The following is a 20658-nucleotide window of genomic DNA, read 5'->3' as shown; positions in this document are numbered from 1 at the left end:
AACGGGAAAAGGGGAGCGCACATTTCCGAGTAGGCGTGTCCTTTTCAAAAATGCAAGAGGCGTTGCTTTGTTGCCGGCCGTTTTCGCCGGTGTGTTAAACACACTTTAGAAAGGAGTGTCCCCAGACTATCAGAAGGAGGAGATCTCTGATTGTCTGGTGGCGAGACTATGATGTTAGTGACAGCATCTGTGTGTGGTGCCGATCCCATTTTACTCCCACAATGAGGGACAGAATCATGATCACTTTGGAGACCAATAACAAGGAAAATGAACACGCACATGTAGATACAAAGACTTTGGTCAACATCACATAATGTGTATTTTTTATGCCTATGTGAAGCATTTTTCAGTCAAAGGTGAAACAGCTCAGAGGTGATAAGTTACAGTGGGACTTGCCGTGCCCACCCCCATTAACCTCAACAGAAGTGGCTTCTGTTTTAAAAATTCAGTTTAGCTGTTTCTAGTTTCTAAAAATTTCTACTGGGGGACATTAGCTGCAACCCCCCCGAATGACACTTATGTCCAAAGTCTGGCCTGAGGGCTAATTGTGGCCTGCAGGCAGGTTTAAGCAGCCTGACACACCAAGCCGACAGTCAGCTGTCAGTCAAAGTTAGGTCACTGGTGAGTGTCTGCCACCCTCATCTGTGTGGTATGTCCTGCACTGTTGCCTCTTGTTACCCCCAGCTCTTGTCAGCTTTTTTTTTTTTTTTTTTTACTGCGTCAGCACAGCGGAGCTCGTTCATGAATAAAACCACCCTGATTGATAGTTCAGCTCAGTGCACGAGAAGAGAAAAGGAAGTGAGGAAAGTAAACAAAGAGTTAAAGTAAAGGGAGCGTGAGACAAAAACAATCCTATTACATAAGGTAAGATTATTTTCCCTCGCCATTGAGCTCTTTAGCAGAAACATTTGGGGATGCTTTGTGCTATTGTTCACTGGCACACAGTAAATGTGTTGTTAATGTGCAAACTGGCTAACTAGCATCAAGATGATCTTTTGGTTTCCTTTTACAGACTGCCGCCGTATCCTGGTGCGGAGAGTTATTTCCTCTCGTGCACGCACAGAACATACGCGCTGGTTGACCGTTGGCTGTAGTCTTTGCGTTGTGTTCGTGTGCAACTTTTTGGCTGAGACACGGCGACGTGAGGCAACCCAGCAGGGGGTCTTCATTGCCGCTAGTTCTCTAAAGTCGCTTTGGTGTGTCTGAGCCTTTAAACATACATACAAACAAACAGTATAAAATATACTGCGATTAACACAATAGGCCCAGTAGGCACAATAGTCAAGTTGCATTTTTTTTTTCATTCATCTCACGATAACCGGACTGTCATACAGTTTGTAGACATGCACCAGGCAGGAACTATGCATGTGGAACTAATGTGTTTCCAGAGAAATATGGTAAAAAATGCAAATGAACCATGACTTTACACCAGATTTTTCCTACTAGGTAGCAGACATGGTGATGAAGCGTAAAGATGACAGCGAGGGCCACCACTTTCAGAAGCAATAGACAGTTGAATACTTTTTTACTTACACATTAATTTGTTAACTTAGGTTCGGGAGCAGGGCGACACCTCAACCACTCCCCTGATTACCTGTCAAGCCTACTTAAGCACGGTTTATGCTTCTGCGTACCTACGACGCAGAGGGCTTTGCAGAGGCGTTGCGTTCCTCTGCGACTGACGCAGAGATGCAACGTGCACCTCCAAAAATTGTAACCACGCGTTGGGGCAACGCAGACCCAACGCAGAATGCAAGAGCTATGATTGGTCCTTCAAACTACATAATTTCCGGCATTTCGCAAGGTTTCACTTCCTGCTGTAGTACCACAACACCGCCATTTTCAAAAGTCTCCATTGTGATCGTTTGTGTTTTGAGTTTTGATTAAAAGATGGATGTAATAATGTAATAAGAGCATTTGGTGTTCAATGTCGATCATTTCGAGCTCCAGCAACAGTCTTTCTCTCTCGGTCGCCATCTTCACTGTGACTAGAGCAAAGCCGGAAGATAAACAAACAATGAACGAGCAACGACCATAGATGTCACAGAGTCTAGGTAGGTATATGAAAGAACACTGCGCCCCCAAGCTCTTTGGCGGGGAATTGCATAGCGACATAGACCAACAGGACGCAGAACTATGACAGGCACACAGCAACTGCGCGCACATTGCGTCGAGGGTACGCAGAAGCATAAAGAAACTTTTATACGTAGTCAACCCATCCTGCTCTGTTTGTCTCAAATTTCTCGACACACTCTCCATTTCCCTTCCCTTCATCCATCATCCTCCCTACTTCATCCCTACCAACATTCCTTCATCCTCTCTTCCCTTCTTCCACCATCTCTCTTTATTCAATCTGGTGCATACCTCTCCCATGTCTCATTCTAGGTACCATCTGGGGGGCCTGTAATCAGCTAGGGTAGAGAAATGCCTGAGACAGAACCCCCACACTGAGTCTCCCTCTGCCCGATCTCCAGTTCATCCTCTCAGACCAACCTAACAGAAGACATCCACCTTCTTCCACCTTCACCCCCACTTAACAACTAACACCTCCTGAATTACAATTAAACAGTTAAAAGACACATTGTTGTGGCGTGGTCCTTGCTAGTTGTATGTATTTTTTTTTCTTTATATGTAGCAGCTGGCCCCCAACTCCAAAAGTTTGGACACCCCTGATATAGGTTGAATGTCCCTTCAATGTTAAGGTGATTACGGCCCTGATGGTGTTAATATTTCAATCGTTTTTAGAGATAAACTATATCAAGATGAAACTACAATGTAAAGTAATGTAAAGGTGTTTTTTTTTCCTATGCCAAAGATAAGAAAGTAGATAATGCATTAGTACCTGTCTTACTACAGACACATTTCAACCCTGAGAAGGTAATTACAATATAATAGTGCGGTAATTCTACCATGGTTACGGTAATGGTGGCGAAGCCCCGCCTCTGCTGTGCAATCCTCCATGGACGTTGAGGAGCTCCTCTGCCCTCTCCATCATCATCCGCAGAAAAATGCGAGCGGGGAGCGGTAACAAAATGTCAACTCGGGCTGCTCTCCCTCCGCCGCAGACATGAGCGGAGTCCCGTCTGCCTCTGCCAGCCGCAACAAGTCGCTCTCACCATGCGGATCCACTGCAAAGTAGTTGTGATCGCCGTGTGTTTCGGAGTTTTCCTACTTTTGTACTTTTTGGGGGGCAACGCCGCGGACGATCCGCTGTTGAAAGAAGTTGTAGAGCAGGAGGACAGCAACTCTTCCCGGCCGCCCTCTGTGCCCAGACGCGATGTTGCAGCAAAGTTTGCGAAGAAATCATCCGCTGGATCCGGCGGGCGTGCGGGAGAGACCCTCAAGGGACGGAAAGAGGGGAAAGCGATCAATAGAAGAGCCAGCGTGAATGCAAAGAGGTGAGGGGAGTTTGTGTGTGTGTGTGTGTGTGTGTGTGTGTGTGTGTGTGTTTTTCTCTCCTCTGTCGATTTGCAGCCTTGATGATCCCTCTTCCTCCACGTCTGCGTCCGTTTGTGCGCGCACAAAAGCATCATTAACTAGTTGGTGCTGCTGGAGCCCATCTTTCCTGTCGTCAGGAAGTTAAAGAGTGAGCGTGTCAGCGTTTAATCATGCTCTGGAGGAGACGTGCTCCCTCCATCAAACAGCCTACATTGTGCTCAAGGACGCTGCCTTCACAATAGCCTGATCTGTCAAGGGACACTTCTAACATGCATATGGGTTTATCTGCTGCTTGGCTGCGTTTTATGTCCATCATTTTCCCTTTATTTATTGGACTGTGAGTCACGCTGTTGTAATCAGGGGCTGCTCAGATGTCTGGCTGAAATGTGAGTAGAGAGTGTGACTAATGAGATTAGGTGGAAATATTGGCAGTGTTTGCAGAGAGGACATCAGACAATAGCACAGCAGAATGATAAATCATTATCTGACCTCTAAATTTTCATCATTTGACCCTTGGGGGTTTTAGGCCTTTAATCCAGTCCTCTGCTGCTTTAAAGGGGTAAAGGTCACCTTGAGAGACATATAATGCATTTAATAAGGAATACGAATGAGCACAGACTGGTTTTGGTGACCTGTTACAATAGTTGCACAGCAACACTGGTGAGATATTACTGGAAATGACAGAAAACGGAAACCCATCCTGTTGACCATCAAAGTCTGCCAAACATTCTGCGTGGGAGTGGAGAGCCTGTCAGGTGTGATTTTCCTCTCTGGATGGTTAAAGAGAGGCTGCACCCTGGCAGATGATCTGATTAAGTCACCATCTCTCAAATTGAAGACAAAAGGCTGAGTTTGTCAGTTGCTATTTCTGTTCAAGGATGGGAGCTTTTTTATTATGTCTCCCAGCTTTCTAATTTCAGCCTCACACATCCCTTACGTTTCCTCCCGGGCTGAATGCCAGTAATGCCATAATAGCCACGACGTGGTCGTGGAGATACCCGCTCTGCCGGCAGCCAATAATATGTATTCTACTCTAAAGCCGGACTGCAGGTTTGGGACACTGTTCGGTAGATAAAAGCCATCAAGGCGTTACATTGAGAAAGGACCTTTGCGTCCTCCCAGAAACCACACTCCTCCATGTGTGCTCAGCACTGATAAGGGAGATGGGGTGGAAGGGGTCACCGGTGGCTGTAAAAGAAAAAAACAACACTACCAGGTTTGGAAAGTGCTCAAGACTGACTGCTGCGATTAGGGAAACACTGAGCATCTGGCCAAAGCCTCCAAAAAACTTTCTTCTGTTTAATAGCATGAGCGAATCAGATGGATGCAGAGAGGCAGAGAGATAAAAGCCAGAGGAGTCTGAATGATGGGGTGTAGTTTTCTAGTAACACACATACAAGCCTAGGTACAATAGTCGTGCTCTGTTAATGTGGATCACAGGGATAATAAGTTTACACAGAGGGATGAATAATTGATTTTAGGGTCATCTATTGTCACCTCTGTAATTCCCATTGACTTACACATCAAGCAGATTGTATTATAGACTGTGGCTGTGTATCTTTGCCTCGTGTTGTTCGACATTCTCTTCATCTGTAAATCTGACCGGTGGCCAGATTTCCTGTGCAGCATGCCTAATAGACAAACATCCCGGTTTTTCCTAATCATATCATTTCCTCTTGACACATCACACTACTTCCTGTGGCCAAAAATAGAGAGAGCTCCATTTGCCCCCCAGACACCATACATATACCATAGGATACTAAACTTGCTCTGCTCGAGGGCCACTTTTGCAAAATGACAGAAGGCCAGTGGTCAGTTAATAAACAAACATTATTAGTATTTAGCAGATAAAATAATAAACTACGGAAATCCTGCACAGCGGCCCCACACAGATCAGGTGTATGCAGGTGTTCTTCTAGGATTTGAGGACTTGGGGTTTATCTTTGACCTCTGTCAAGGGGTCTGGGGGATCATTCCCAGGCACCTTTTTAGAAACTTTATTTTGAAGTTTTGTATGCACTCTGTCACCTTATTAACATTCAGAGGACAAAATAAAAGCCCAGTTTGAATCAGTTTATTTTCATTGTTAATAAGAAAGTGGTCTGCCGACCACTCAGCATCCTATTGAGGATTAGGTTTAGCCCACAGGCTGCAAGTTGTCACTGGCATAGGTTGTGGGGTACAAATGCAGATAGCACTTTGGGACAAACATCTTCAGATGATAAATCAATTAGTGAAAATATATAAAGTTCGTTAATAATTTTGTAAAAACACCAAATATTCGCCATTTCCAGATTTTCAATTGTGAGATTTTGCTGCTTTTCTCTGTTTCCTGTTGTTTTTAAATTGAATGTCTTTGGGGTTAGACAACTCTTATCAGTTTGAAGATGTCCCCTCGGCTCTGGGAAAGGCACCACTTTCTAACGTTTTCTACACTGAACCAATAATCGATTGATCAAAACAATATTAACATATTAATTGATATTGAAAACAGTTGTTGGTTGCAGCCAAGCGGCAGCCTCTGGGGCTGAAAAATGAAGCCAATGTGGAGGTGCTACAAACTGCACAGGACAGAGTTGTATTGCGTCTGAGGTGGGAACTGATGTAACGGCACCAAAACAGCCTCTAAACGGAACAGCCAGCAGGATGGGATCATGGGCAGAACGGGTGTGACGTTCTGGTGATGTGCTATGCATGCAACCCATCATGGGAGATTTAAAAAGTAGTTATTGGCAGTCAGCAGCTAACTCAAGAAGAAAAACAGCAGCTGAAAATGTCCACAGTTTGGGTAAACAATGAGGTCCAGGAGCTTCTTACCCTCCAAGCAGAGGACGAGATCGGCCGCCATATAACAGAGGTGGTAAATGACTGTTATTGCCATGGTAATGCAATCATTGTTGTAATTTATAAAGCACAGCCGATGCATATGTTATATGTCACACTCGAGGCAGACTCTGTTGTCTTAGATGTCACGCCTCCTTTGATTTGCGATGCCGGCATGCTGTGTAAAATCACACGCTGGAGCGGCATGATCCCTCAGTCGTTTGGTTCTGTGTAAAAATTTAAAGGCGGTATAAAAAATGGACTTCATAGCAGCTCAATAAGCTGGTCTCTGTGTAAAAAGGGCTCATGATTTAGTTCCAGCCTCTTTTCCAAATACGGTCACTTCTGGCTACAAAAAACCAAGATGGTGATGGCCAAAATGCCAGCCTCGGCAGTCGGCAAACCAATGTGACATCATGGTGACCACATCCATCATTTTTACAGTCTGTTGTCGCAGACCTATAGGCGTCGCCTTAGAAACACAACCTGTAAGTTACAGGTACAGTTTCCGTCACTCTGATCTCTTTATTACCCTCAGTATATGTTACAAATGCAGAATAATAAAGACATAACCCCTCTATCTGCTTTGTTACTTTGAATTAAGGCCTGCATCTACAGGATTAGATGGGTGTTGATACTTTGTGTTGAAACAAATCCCTTGCCCTGTCAATTCAAATATAGTTCAGCAGCTCTCCTCGCAGTGAAGAAGTCACTCTCTCGCTGTGGCATTATGCATAGCTATAAAAATGTCATTTTGCATGACTGAACATTCTCTCTGCCAGGAGTGTTTTGAAATCATCCCTGCCTGCCTGTGTAGCCTGACGAGGTTGGAGGGGGTGCTTGTGTGAAAACCATCAGGGGCAGTTAAATTTGCCTTTGTGACTGGCAAACACACTTTTAATTTACTAGTGAATGAGTCATAAGAGGGTGTTGAAGGAGAAACTAGAAAGATAGAAAGACTTGCATCGGGTAAAATCATTTGTAAAGAGCAGGATTTGTAAGTCAAAGCTTAGAAAGTCACAGATCATCTTGAAACATCCCAAATTTTCCTGGAAGATAACCTTTTCCTGACAGTAACTGATCCAGCAAAGGAGGAAACATTTAGTTGATTAATTGATTAGCTGAATGTGGTGATCTGGGAAGCCAATGTGGTAAACACTCAGCATCCACCCTGCACTGGAAAATAGGACATATCCTCATGTACTGGCGCAAAAATTTCCCACAGTGAGGCAATTTGATGTGCAGGCTCACTTGAATGACCAGCTCTAGTTTGTCTTTGTGTTTGCCATGCAAAAGACACTCCATACGAGCTATACATCCTGAGGCTAACCTAACAAGCATGGTTTAACTGAGAGGCTCTCAGCTGTTTTGTTTTAGGCGTAGGACCCGTTAAAAGATACAGGGGTAAGATTGTCAAAAATATTGATAATTTTTTGATACCATGTGTTTAAAACTATACGATCTCTGTTAAATATACAATGAAAGAATCGTTAGAATCTAAAGTACCGAAGCTGTAAAAACAACAGATCTATATAGATTTTCATCCCAAGGATGCAAGGATGAAAATCAACTGGTCCTCAACCTGTGGCTGGACCAGAATTCTCTCCAGCAACAAACCCAAGACATGACTAGAGGCGTATCATCAGGGACTTTTTCTGTACCTGTACCTTCCGTGCCTAGGACTATTGGCAGTCTCAAAAGAGGTATCGAGTATTGTATTTATTGTATCGAAGGTTAAAATTTGAGTATCTTGACAACCCTATACCTGAGATCCCCTCATGTATGTCCCTTGGAATAATTTGACATAGCCTTTTTTATATATATATATATATATATATTTCTGTATTCTTAAGGCATTTGCATACCAAGTCTACCAAGTATTGTTCCATTCATTGCAAAAATTCGCAATACGAGGGAAAATGGAAACGCACATTCATTCCTTCACTCCTCTCCTCTGGAGTTACCTCCCTGTGTCATGGTTATTCTACCTTTCTTCCGTATGGAGTTATGAAATGATACTGTGTGGCAATTAAATTGAACTCTGCTGTAAGCATCATCATTGTTGTTGTGCATATTTGTATAGGCTAACATTACCTTCTCTTTCAAAAAGGACATTGCTTCCATGTATTTCAATTTCCTTTTCACTCTGGCTCCCTGTCCACTTCTGCCCTGTATGCCTCTCTCTCTTGTTGCGAATGTATGTGTCCCGCAGCTTACACCACACTTTCTTGGATGCGTCTTGGTCAAACAACTCTCTGAAGGCTTTTGACTGATGCAGAAAAAAGCACAGAAAATGGAACCTGTTCCAAAAACTTTAGTGACGGACAAAAGTTTCAGAGTCTGTGTGTGAATGTGATTGACACAACGAGAGGTCGTATGTATTTTTAAACGTGTGACAATCTCAGACAGAAAATATGGACTCGGTGTGCAAAGGCCTTTAGTTATGTGAAAAACAACATAAGAGAGATGTAGAAGAAAAATGTAAAAGAACAATGCAACTAACATCACTCCAATTAGCTGCAAGTAACACTGTACTTAAACAGAATATCAAAAGCAAATCAACAGAACAAGACTGATTTAAAGTGCATTTCGGAACATACACACACAAATCAAGAGAAAGTGAAGTGTTTCACTCTTAGTGCACACATAAAAACATAAAACACATATTCAGATTATTATAAATAATATACAGTTCGTTAGATTAGAACAGAGGCTAATATATGAACTATTTTAGACTTAAAAATGTAAATGTTATTTGTTTAACTCGAGTCAAAGCCTTTAAAAAAACAATTGCGTTATGCTAATTGAAATTAATGAATCTAAAAACTTCATGGCCGCCCTTGCAGAGTGCCACAGATCCCACTTTGAAATCACTGGTTTGGCTAACAGACAACAACTGTCTCACTGCCCAAGATTTCTCAGTGGAACTCAGAATAACATATTCGGCTTATGCTAAATTGTTGTTGCCTAACTGTATAGGCCAATGTGACAATTATTGTGTTTATCACACCTCATGCCTTTAACCAAATATTTGGGGATGAGAATGTATATGTTATACCCCTAGTAATGTTCAATACGTTATTTTATGAATGACTGACTGGGCTTGACCTTTTGAGATCTATGATTTTTATGCCTCAGTGTTGGCGACAGCTGTGGCCGGACACATGTTTTTTTGGGTTGTCTGTTTTTATGTACAAATGTCCCATTCTTGTTGTCATATCTTAAGAACACTGGCACCAACGTCCACTTGGACTCAATGATGGATCGATTAAATTTTGGTTGTCAACAATCAAAGTCACTGTGACCTTGAGTCTGTCCTGTTCTCATTAACACGATATCTCAGGAAAGCCTCGAGGGAATTTCTTTAAATTCAACACAAACGCCCACTTGGGCAAAACAGTGAACTGATTAGAATTTGGGAGTCTAAGGTCAAGGTCACTGTGACCTCACAAAGCATGTTTTTGGCCATAACTCAAGAATTCTTATGCTAATCTAATTATGACACAATTTAACACAAATGTCTAATAAATTATATGATAAAGTGATGGCATCTTATATCCAGAAGGTCAAAGGCCAACGTCACTGTGACATTATAACTGTAAAAACATTTTTCTGGCCATTATTCAACACCATAAATCAGATGGGGAGACATTTGTTCATATACTGAATTGGTATTTTTGGGTGCCCACCTTGAGACTATGGTGATTTTATAGCCTAGATCTTGTATCTTGTATGGATTGTATATATTTCTTTTAAGTCTTCAAGACATATGAGTCTGGACAGACATGGATGTAAACTGCAACTTGACTGGTTGGTGGAGGCATACAAGTGCAAAGCAGTAATTTTAGACAGTACATATTTCAGTAATATGAAAGTACATCACTTCCAAAACGTGCATATAAAGTTCAGAGTTGGACCGGCATATATCGAGGGATAGTTTTTGGTTTAGGCAACTCAGCTGGACATCTTGATGATTGTAAATCATTCCATAATGCTAAAGGAATGACAACAGATCATCTGGTTCCCATAGAAGTTTGGATCAGCCGGCTGTGGCTACATCAACAACTATTTTTGGCCAATAATCACAGATTTGCTGAGTTTTCTATGCTTTGCACTGTCTTGGAAACTTGTTGAATAAAGCCCTGAATCCAGTTATGGATCTGTCTTAAGAAGTATGTTGAGGTTCCTTTGTCACATGAGCTTACATTTTGGGCTTGTTTTGAGAAGCTGACATCTTTTCTACCTCCCTACAGAGGAAGGGGCATGATGGGAATATGTTCAGTTTAATGGCCTTGATACCCACTGGTTCAAACCAAAGTGAACATGTTGGATACAAGTCCACCATATGACCTAGTTATATGCTGATTAATTAAATGCCTTCAAGGTGTTCTTTGGTGTAGTTTGTACTCTTGCTCTTCACTCTGTACATGTACATTTTTCTTTGACATTATCTTCAAAGGTGCTGCTTTTTTCTCTCCTTCCATGATTTAAAAGGGTTGGCTTTAGTGCTTTGTAGGCAGAGGGCTCCTCATGTGCTCACTCTGCCGCCAGTAATGAATTCAATCCTTTTGTACCTCTTCTGTGCTTTTTTGACTGCTTCCAGATGTGGGGAACAGTGCCATGACACAAAACATCATGTGTGCAGCCCATGCTTTATGCAACAAAGGAATTTGTTTTTTTTCTTTTGTCCATCCAATTTTCCGCAGAAATCATTTCAAGGGCATTTATTTTGCATGACTAAGTGCGATGTAATTACACCCGTGTATGAGATATGGATTGCATTTTCTGTGAGTAAAATAGGAATGTGTGTTCAACAGCCTTGACAGAGCATCGGCCTTTGAAGCGTGGCAGACAGATTTCTCAGCACCTTCTCATTCATCCTAATCTGCGGTTCATCATTGTCCCTCAGCCATGCAGAAAACGAAGTGTCACGCTTGGAGACTGCCCTGCAAACCCACCTGTCAAATTTCACTCTTCTCTCTTCCCGTCCGTTTTATGGTAGACTCTTTGCTTCCTCCAGGCTCAGGGGATATCCATGCCTTTTGGAATATGCAGTCTTTAGTCGTAAAACCATTTACCTTCCACTGTTCTCCCAGATAATGCTTCATGCTGGGGAAAAAAGGTTCTCTGTTCTTTTTTTTGTGTGCCAATCTTCCCTCCCTACGGCTATGACAACATTTATGTTGAACATGTTGTTAATACAACCAGCCCCATGCAGAGTGTGTATGTGGAGGATGTCGGCCTCAGCTTCAGGCTCCCCCATTGTACAAATGTTTCCTTATCATAGTGGGAGATACTCGGCACTGCTGAGTGCATTTTAACACCACAGCAGCTCTAGCTCTGCAGAGAGAGCTAATTTTTACATCAGATAAAGGACCTCCTTGCCTTTAAGCATGGAAGAACAAAGTCCGGTGGGAACTTGCAGAGCTACAAAAGAAAAGAGAGTGTGTGTGTGTGTGTGTGTGTGTGTGGTAGTGTGTGGAGGTAGTGTTGAACAATATATGGAGGCACAGGTGTCTTATCTTTGAAAAAAAAAATCCTTGACTTTTCACCCTGTCTGTCTAAAAGGAGGATAGACGTGATTTTTCCCTTGTTTCATCTGTTTTCATTCTTGTGAAGTCCAGAATGACATTTCTGTGCTTCTGACATGTTGATGATGTTATTACTGCTCAGCAGTGATATGTTGACAGGTGAGGAGAGCTTAGCCTACATGTACCAGTGTGCTCTGAGACTGGAGGCATTTGGTCAGTGGTGGAAGTGTTTTAACAGATATGTTTGCTCAATATGCAGGCATGATATTGATGCTCTGATTGGATAGGTACAACAGATTCTGGTTTGATAAATGTTTATTGTACAGTGTGTCAGAATTCTATGGGCTATCTATGGAAAGCTCTTAACCTGAATTCATCCTGCATCGAAATTCTAGTTAGATTCTGTACAAAAACCCAATAAAACACAGCCGTGCTCAGCTCAATACACTCTGGGGGTTTGCTGCTACAGCCTGACTTAATAATAATGATACATTTATTAATATAGCACTTTATAAAACATAAAGTTACAAAGCTTCACACATAGATATGCACATACATGCACAGTACATACACAATACATATTCAAAAGTTACATTACCAAAATAAACAAAACTACTGGCACAAAGAGCGAATTTATAAAAAGGACAGCCTATAAAAAATGGGTTTTCAGCAGATGCTTAAAGAAAAAGAAAAATTTCAGCACTTCTGATGAAATAGGGAAGGCTTTTCCAGAGTTTGGGATCCACAACTGCAAAGAAAGGTCACCTGCAGAGAACAGAGAACACATATGAGGCCTTTTCAGGTGATCGAAGTAGCCAACTGGTAGAATAAACCAACTCACTGTAATGTTGCCTTAACAACAGCAGTCACTTCCGGGTATAAAACTGGTAATTAATCACAGTGGTGGAGATGTGAAAAGTCTGCAAATTTGTTGATTTCTGTTGTCATTTTCAGCCATAAGTATTTTAAAGATACATGGGTAAACATGTGGTCTGACCTGTCTGACGTTTCTCTTGTGATTACTTTATGTACTTTGTTGCCTTGCTATCATCTTTGATAAACCAAATCTACTGGCACAGAAGCTAAAGGATGCTCTGCTGTGGCCAGGGCTGCAGCAAAACCTTTATTTTGGCCACCTTAAAGATATCTGTATTTCTGTGATTATTATCTATATATATATATATATATATATATATATATATATATATTTGTTCCACTTTACCTTACACACTAACCACTCGAGGCTGCAGTACACCAGCAGCTCTATGTTCTGTAAAGTAAAATTACCATTTTTGTTAGCGAAGTCTGGTGGCTTTGATATAACAGCTTCAGTAACCTGTTAGAAAAGGCTGTCTGACAACAAGGTAAAGCAGTGAAAATATTCTAAATACAGTGTACACTTAAAGTGATATTGATTTTTTTTGTGCCTTTTTTAAGGTGGCTAAAAATGAACTAATTAAGGCAGTGGAGTTATTGTAAATCAACACTGGGATTTGGTCTATAGGGGCTCAACATCTCTGCTATACAGTGCTCCAGGGATGAGGTTATACTGTAGGCCGATGTGGAAGCTGGCGTTGCCCTGGTTACCTCATTAAAAAGCCTATGTGATTTTTCCTCTGGATTACTGCAGAAAATAAGCTCTGTGGCAAACAAACATTTATGATACTTACATGTTTTGTTTAGCAAGATAATCTCAATGAATGAAGACCATTTTTATGAAATTTGAAGCTTTAATGCAATCGCAATGACTTAACATCCCTACCACAATGAGGTTGTGTTCAGCCTGATGATATTCTGTAGTCTCGTTTAGCCACTTGTTAGCAACGGCCTTTTTTAAGACACATAATGCCTTTAAAATTTAAGAGTGGGGTATTAACTGACGTATTTTATGCCATATAGCAAAACTTGACAGTCTCTTAAGCTTGTGTTAAGCTTAGCGGACATTAGATGACATTTATGTTTTTGCATTATCCTGTAACTGTCACTTGCTTGACTTTTAACAAAAGTTACATTGTCTCATTTTGTTTTAAATCTTCTAAGTAAGGTTAAAGGGACACTTACCTTTCTGGAAATTTTACGCTTTTCTTTGTTTAGGTTAAAATGCTATTAAAAAGCTTATGGCACACTAAAATGTAAGTGAATTCCACCAGAGATAAAAACTCATAATTGTACCATTCTCGTGGTTCTAAGAAAACTCCGGACCGAATGCAATGATTGGCTGAGCGTCCTGTCTGTCTTCCCCACGTGGAGGCCTCCGACTGACGTAACTGCTCTCGTAACATGCTAATGGTTAGCCTACTGTAGCCTGACATTGCCTGACCCTCAGTATTATCTTCCTTGTTTGTTGCCAGTCACCAATACTATCTAACATTAGCATTTACGTTATATTATAAAACCCATCAGCCATCACTGACCCCAGATAAGTTTCAGAACTCCAGGGTTGTGTTTGACTGTGCAGGACAGGTAACGTTATGTTTAGTTTGCTTCTAATATAACATATAACGTTATATGACAACACAGCATCCAGTTGCTAATGGCTAACGTTAGCAATCAGCAGCGTGTTTTACTCTTCTTCTCTTCTGCTCTTCTTTTGGCATGTTACACTCACTTCTGTGTATCTAACATTACTTTGCCAACGCCTAAGTCTATCGTAGACATAATGAGGACGTAATGGAGGAGGGGGAGTAGGCCTTTGGAGGGAGGTGGAGTTGCAGGAGGAGGGGGATGGGACTTTGGAGGGAGGCGGGAGTTGTGGATGTTCACATTTTTTCTGTGTGAAATGCAAGAAAGGTAAGAGTAGCTCTAAATGATTCATTCTTTTTAAATCAAACTCAAGATTCGAAAGAGTGCCTCAATTTCAATTAATGTATAACTCACATTATCAGCAATGTTTATCAAGTCTAAAGAAACTTTTATTTTGAAACCATAGATTTTATCAGCTATATTGACTAGCAACTGGATAGTCAGCTGCAGCTAATTAAGATTAATTGTAGTATTACTTAACCTATGTAACATGTAGAATTTACACTCAGCCACTCATTTTAAAGTGTGAAAAGATGAACAGTATATTTGATTAAGAAGAGCAAGGTGCTGAGCCTTTCTCTAATGTTGAATAGGGGATCGCATGGTGTTATTTTCAGATGGTTTGCTAGCAAGCTCTGTAGTTTGGTGTAAATGATAAGTGACTGAGCAAATTTAAGCGCATAATATTGTTTTAAGCTTATCACTGATACATCTCTGTTCTTTCTGTGAAACAGGTTCTGTCAGTCTGTTAACGCAAGATAGTTTTAGATGAAGATGATTTGGAAATTCCAAGTCTGTAAGATATCAAAACTTAGCACTGTCAGACATGACTGGCGTGACAACTATGAAGCTTCTCAATATTTATAAAGCCAAATATTGTACTGACAAGTACACTACAAATGTAAAACCTTACCATAAGTCAATTTGTCAATAGAGAACTAGCAAAGTTTACTTAAAAATTAAAGATGTTGATTTCAAATAAAAAGCAACTGTTTAATTTTATGTGATTATTTTTAATGTAAAGACTATACACATTTTTGACTATTTGGTTTATATTAGGTCTGGCTGAAATATGATAATTACATTGATATTGTGATATTGTATCATATTGCAGTTAGTGTTGTTGGTTCCAAGGCTGCACATTACTGATGATTATTTATCAAAAATGTTATTATGAAATTACCAATAATCGACCCTACGATATTGTCACAATATCGATATGAAGGTATTTGGTCAAAGATCTTGTCATATTTGATTTTCTCCATATTACTCAGCCTTATTTGACATTATGCAGACTGCCACTAGAGCTTTTATTTGATAAGAGTATATTTTTTTTAAATCTTAATCACTATATTGGTATGAAAGAATTATAATTATAGAATTTGCTCAAGTAGTTCAGCCCTACATCTACCACTGAGTCTATAATTACAAGTCCATGTTGAGCAGCTGAGCTTTGTTCAAATACCTAAAACAAAAATTGTCAGTTGTTATGTTTTCATTGAAATATGCCAGGCTGAATTACAGAGCGATGTGTATAAGCAATGCACAACACATCATTTTCCATCATGCATCCAGAAATAAACGCTGTCTTGGGTTTGAATGTTATCTTTAATACAAGCCTGATATTAGTTCAGTGAGGCGGATAAATGCAATGTTTTTGTACAGTGACAAAAAATTGTTGAAGCAAAAGGAGCAAGAGGTTAATAACTACCCTAGTTGCAGCAGAGGGTTCACAGTGTTTAAGTGTTCTTTTATTGGTTATTCCAGGGGGAATACAGCGCTGAATTGCTAGGTAATTTGCGTGTAAATTGTACATGGGCATGTATGTGTATGTATTATATATTGCCACAAACTATCAAAATTTGGTGGCTTAAAGAAAACCTAACGTGGACGTTTTAGATTACAGTAGTACTTTCACTTTGTATGTTTTGACTCATATAGTTCAGTACATCTCATGTAGAGTACAAATTGCTCTTCAGAGGCACTGCAGCACACAGGCCAATTTACAGGCGACGAGTGAGGGAAACAAGGTTTGTGTAATCAGTAACTGTCAGCAGATCTAAACCCCCTCCTCAGACATGGCCTTGGCCCATTTAGATCAGAAGACATTGTTGAGAGATGAAAAACTGCTCATCACACACATCATTTGTTCAATGGATGGGACCCATTTTTATCTTGTACGACACTGTAAGCAGATTAGCACACCTTTTATTCATGTCTTTTGCATGTCTGTTACAGCAAACCCAAGAATAACGTGGCGCGACCTGTGACCAGGCGCAAAAGGACAGAGGTGATCATGCACCTGGCTGTGGTGGCCTGTGGGAATCGTCTGGACGAGACCCTCACCATGGTCAAATCAGCCCTCCTGTTCAGCATCAAGAGGATTAAGTTTCACATTTTTGCTGAGGACCCTTTGGCTCCGCAGTTTGAAGAAAGGGTAAGAACGCTCCAGTGGCCTGATGCCCAATGTATGCAGTGCAGGTTTTTAAAAAAGGCACAAGATCAAATGTGGTGCCACAGAGACTTTAGATATAAGCTGCAATCTTTTAGGGTTTATTTTCTATGTATACTCCCTTAGTGAGTCCTCTGACTTCTGATTTAATCCAGTGCATGTTAAACATCCTCCCTCTCTTTGTAATAGATGATATCAAGATCAGAGCAGTTTTAACTCCGCGTCTCTGACTCAGTACAGACACATAACCCTTTTATCTCAAGGCCTGGGAGTAATATATCACCAAGACACCCTCCTTTTTCTCCAGTACAATGTATCACTTCAAAGTCACCTCTACAGAGGTGCCTGGCATGATCTTGATTAGTTCCACTGATATTGTAACTAACAGTCTATTAACATAATTCCTATTAACAGATCTTAAAGCTGCAACTTTTATGAAAATACTGAAACTGTCACTGAATCCCCACATACATGAGACTGATAATCTGTGAAAAAATTGATCCTCCTCCTAGTAGTGCTTCTGATCCCGTATGCTAGAATCTTCTAAGGCAATTGGAAAACAACCAACCAGAGCCAAGGAGTCTCTAAGCTGTCGATGTCAATCACTGCTTGTGAAATGCAGTCAAGCTAGGCAGCGCTGATCAAATATGAGTCAAGATTCTGATACTACATTGCCTATTTCTTACCTCAAATGTTTTCCGAAACATATTTCAGTGTACTGTTTAGCTGTAAAATGAGAATGTTTGCTCCAGCTGGTGGACAGTGCTTGGTTTGTCATTTTACAGCTGAAATGGGCAATGCAGTAAGAGAATCTCGATTCATATTTGATCAGTGCTGCCTAGTTTGACAGTTTGACCGCAGTTCTGGAGCATTGATTGACATGATTGACAGCTACGTGAGACAATCCTTTGCTCTGAGTGGGTGTTTTTGTTCAGCCACAGTGGATTCTTGAAAGTGCCATTAGAAGCAGTATGAGGAAGAGGAGGAGAAACATGATTTTTTTTTTCACAGATTATCTTTCTCGTGTATTACTGTCAGGATAAAGTGACAGTTTCAGCAAATATGACGATAAGTTATTTATATAAAAAGTTACCAACTGCAGCTTTAAACAGCACATAAAGCACCTTAAACAGCTTTAAATCCAAGACCTAAACCTGTGAGCCTGCCGTCATATGTAAGGTGAATTATTGCCATGTGTTGAAAATCCCCTTGTGGAAGACAGGGAGTTGTGGTAATCGAGGCATAGATAAAAGAGCACACGTGTACAGTGTGTACGTACAGCAAGGAGCTTATGTCACACAGTGTACAGAGACATGGTGTATGTGTGCTGAGGGAGTTAGAGGGGGAGTCCACGATCTCCGATTTCTCGTCCGCGTCAGCACAACCGCTGCCAATTGCTCGCAGCGCTCTGACTCTTTTCAGGGCCAAACTGTTAAACTGTTGATTATGGAAGGGCTCAGCGCCTAACAGGTTGGATAACACAAGCTTCACTGATACACTGTGGAGTTTAAGAGGGCGCCTTCACTTGTTTAGACTGTAGCTTTTTAATCAAACGACAGCTGGCGGCTGCATGTGTTTCATGCAGAAACCACACAGCACCACGAGACATGACTTCATTGTTTTAAATGTCTGTTGATAAATCTGTGAAAAGATGAGATTAGCTTTAAGAATAATGACTGTTTATAATGGCTCTTTCTCACACACTTTTTTCACTCAACCTTTTTAGGGGTTCATTAGACACTTCCTCTGTGTAAAATGTGATGTGTTGCTTTTTTTCCAGCTGAGCCAGTGGCCCCGCTCCATCTCAGCCAAGTTCCTGTACAGTATCTACCCCATCACCTTCTCCGTGGGGAACGCTGACGAGTGGAAGAAGCTCTTCAAGCCCTGTGCTGCTCAGAGACTCTTCCTCCCTGTAAGGCTGCAGCACTTATCTCCTCTCATATCCTCACCGTGCATAATGTCATTAACCAGTGTTAAGAAAAAATGCCATTAATCCATTTCATTTCTACTTAAACAGCATTTTCCTACCTCTTTACTTCATCCCACTCCATGGTTACAACCCATTACTTGTGCAATTATTGATGATTTCACACTTTTTCTGCAGCATTTACTTAACAAATAAGCAGTCCCCAGAGACCCAATCCAGTGATTCCATCAAGTGAAGGCTGTTCTCGGCTATTGATTTTCTTTTTCTGCTGGTGTTCATTGAAATAACAGCCATCTTACTTAGGATGTAATGAACATATTGCAGGTCAGACAGATCCATATGCAATTTCTCTCGCTGCAAGGCAATTAATGATCATTCACTATTCACTTAGGAATGCCCCTTGAGAACCTTGTAGTCACTCTGCCTCTGTATTAATCTGAATTATGTGAGGGCTGGATTGGTCAGTCCTGATTCAGTACCATCACATGCTTCCACAGTTGTTTTGGTAGTTAATTCTGCAAAAATACAGATCCACCTTATATTAAAACTGGTCTGTTACATGCCTTTAACACCAAGCTCTCAGCCTGGCTTGGAGGTGGGTTGAGTCAAGTTGAGGCTTGGGTCAGACCCGCATGAGGCTTGTTGTGGTAGTTGTAGGGTTGGCAATATATCAATATTATGTCAATATCTTGATATGAGACTAGATGTTGTGATTTTCAATGTAATGTTTTAAGTGTAGTCTTTTTGGGTTTTTAAAGGCTGCATTACAGTAAAGTGGTGTAATTTTCTGAACTTATCAGACTTTTCCAGCTTTTCTATTATTTCCTTCTACCCACTTAGTCATTATATCCACATCACTGATGATTATTTATCAAAAATCTCATTGTCTAAATATTTTGTGAACGCACTAAAAGTCAACCCTACAAAATTGTCGCAATTTCAATATCAAGGTATTTGGTCCAAAAAATAATAGTATTTGATTTTCTTCATATTGCTCAGCCCTAGGTAGTCGGTGTTACCTGTATTGTACTGTGTTTGAGCAAACACCAGTTACACATCCTTTACATTATTTGCCACACTTTTTTTTTTTTTTTAATGCAACACAATATCTCAGCGACGCCTTGTAGGAATTTCTTCAAATTTGGCACAAACGTCTACTTGGACTTAACGATGATTTTGGTGGTCAAAGGTCAAGGTCACCACGACCTCACAAAACATGTTTTTGGCCATAACACAAGAATTCAAACACTAATTATGCTAAAATTTCACACACACGTCTGATAAAATGATGAAGGGATGGCATTATATATTCAAAAGTTCAAAGGTCAGCATCACTGTGACATCATAATGATCTGCAGAAACACGTTTCTGGCCATTATTCAGCACCTCAGGAACACAAGGGAAGGTATTTGGTCAGATACTGAATTGATGACACTAATCTTGGGTGTCTACCTTGAAACTGATTGTATAGCTCTTCTGTGCTGCTGGGTTGAAGGTGTGTGTGTGTGAAGCATCCATGTTTTCGAATCTGTAGATTCTTTGCAGCAACATCCGTATTTGAAGCTTAGGACGCATTCACACTGGCGCTATTTGGTCCACTTTAAACGAACCCTGGTCCACTTCCATGGATAGTTCAGTTCGTTTGGAGTGGTGTGAACGCTCATTCGAACTCTGGAGCGGACCAAACGAGCGATCCCTGGTCTGCTTGAAAACTGGGTGTCTCGGTTCAAGTTCAAGTGAACCCTGGTGTGGTTCACTTACAGTGGGAAAAGCAAACGGACTATCCAGCGAACCAAAGAGAGGAAGTGAACCTAAGAGAGGAAGTGATGTACAGCGTAATGCATTTTGGTGTTTTTGTGGTGACCAAGCCGGCTGAAGGGGATGGATTCCAGTTTTCGATCCTGGCCAATCGATGAGACGGATTTTCTTCTTCCTCATGCTTGGTCAGTGGTCGTTTCAGGCAA

At 41.0% G+C, this 20658-nt stretch overlaps 2 protein-coding genes across 2 annotated transcripts in view; one reads left to right on the top strand and one right to left on the bottom strand.

The window, feature by feature from the left end:
- shq1 (SHQ1, H/ACA ribonucleoprotein assembly factor) overlaps nucleotides 1–3046 on the bottom strand; it is a 57721-nt gene extending 54675 nt beyond the window's left edge. Inside the window, exon 1 of the mRNA XM_050038844.1 lies at nucleotides 2910–3046. Within this exon, the coding sequence (XP_049894801.1) occupies nucleotides 2910–2961 (52 nt within the window). The 5' untranslated portion in view covers nucleotides 2962–3046. The remainder of the gene's footprint in view (nucleotides 1–2909) is intronic.
- A 63-nt stretch (nucleotides 3047–3109) lies between these two features.
- gxylt2 (glucoside xylosyltransferase 2) overlaps nucleotides 3110–20658 on the top strand; it is a 33275-nt gene continuing 15726 nt past the window's right edge. Inside the window, exons 1-3 of the mRNA XM_050038847.1 lie at nucleotides 3110–3398; nucleotides 16554–16752; nucleotides 18548–18679. Coding sequence (XP_049894804.1) covers nucleotides 3118–3398; nucleotides 16554–16752; nucleotides 18548–18679 — 612 coding nt within the window. The 5' untranslated portion in view covers nucleotides 3110–3117. The remainder of the gene's footprint in view (nucleotides 3399–16553; nucleotides 16753–18547; nucleotides 18680–20658) is intronic.

Source organism: Epinephelus moara, chromosome 24 (genome assembly GCF_006386435.1).
Source record: "Epinephelus moara isolate mb chromosome 24, YSFRI_EMoa_1.0, whole genome shotgun sequence".
Classification (NCBI taxonomy): Eukaryota; Metazoa; Chordata; class Actinopteri; order Perciformes; family Serranidae; genus Epinephelus; species Epinephelus moara.
The sequence above is the reverse complement of the archived record's forward strand: the minus strand, read 5'-3'. Positions and strand labels throughout refer to the sequence as shown.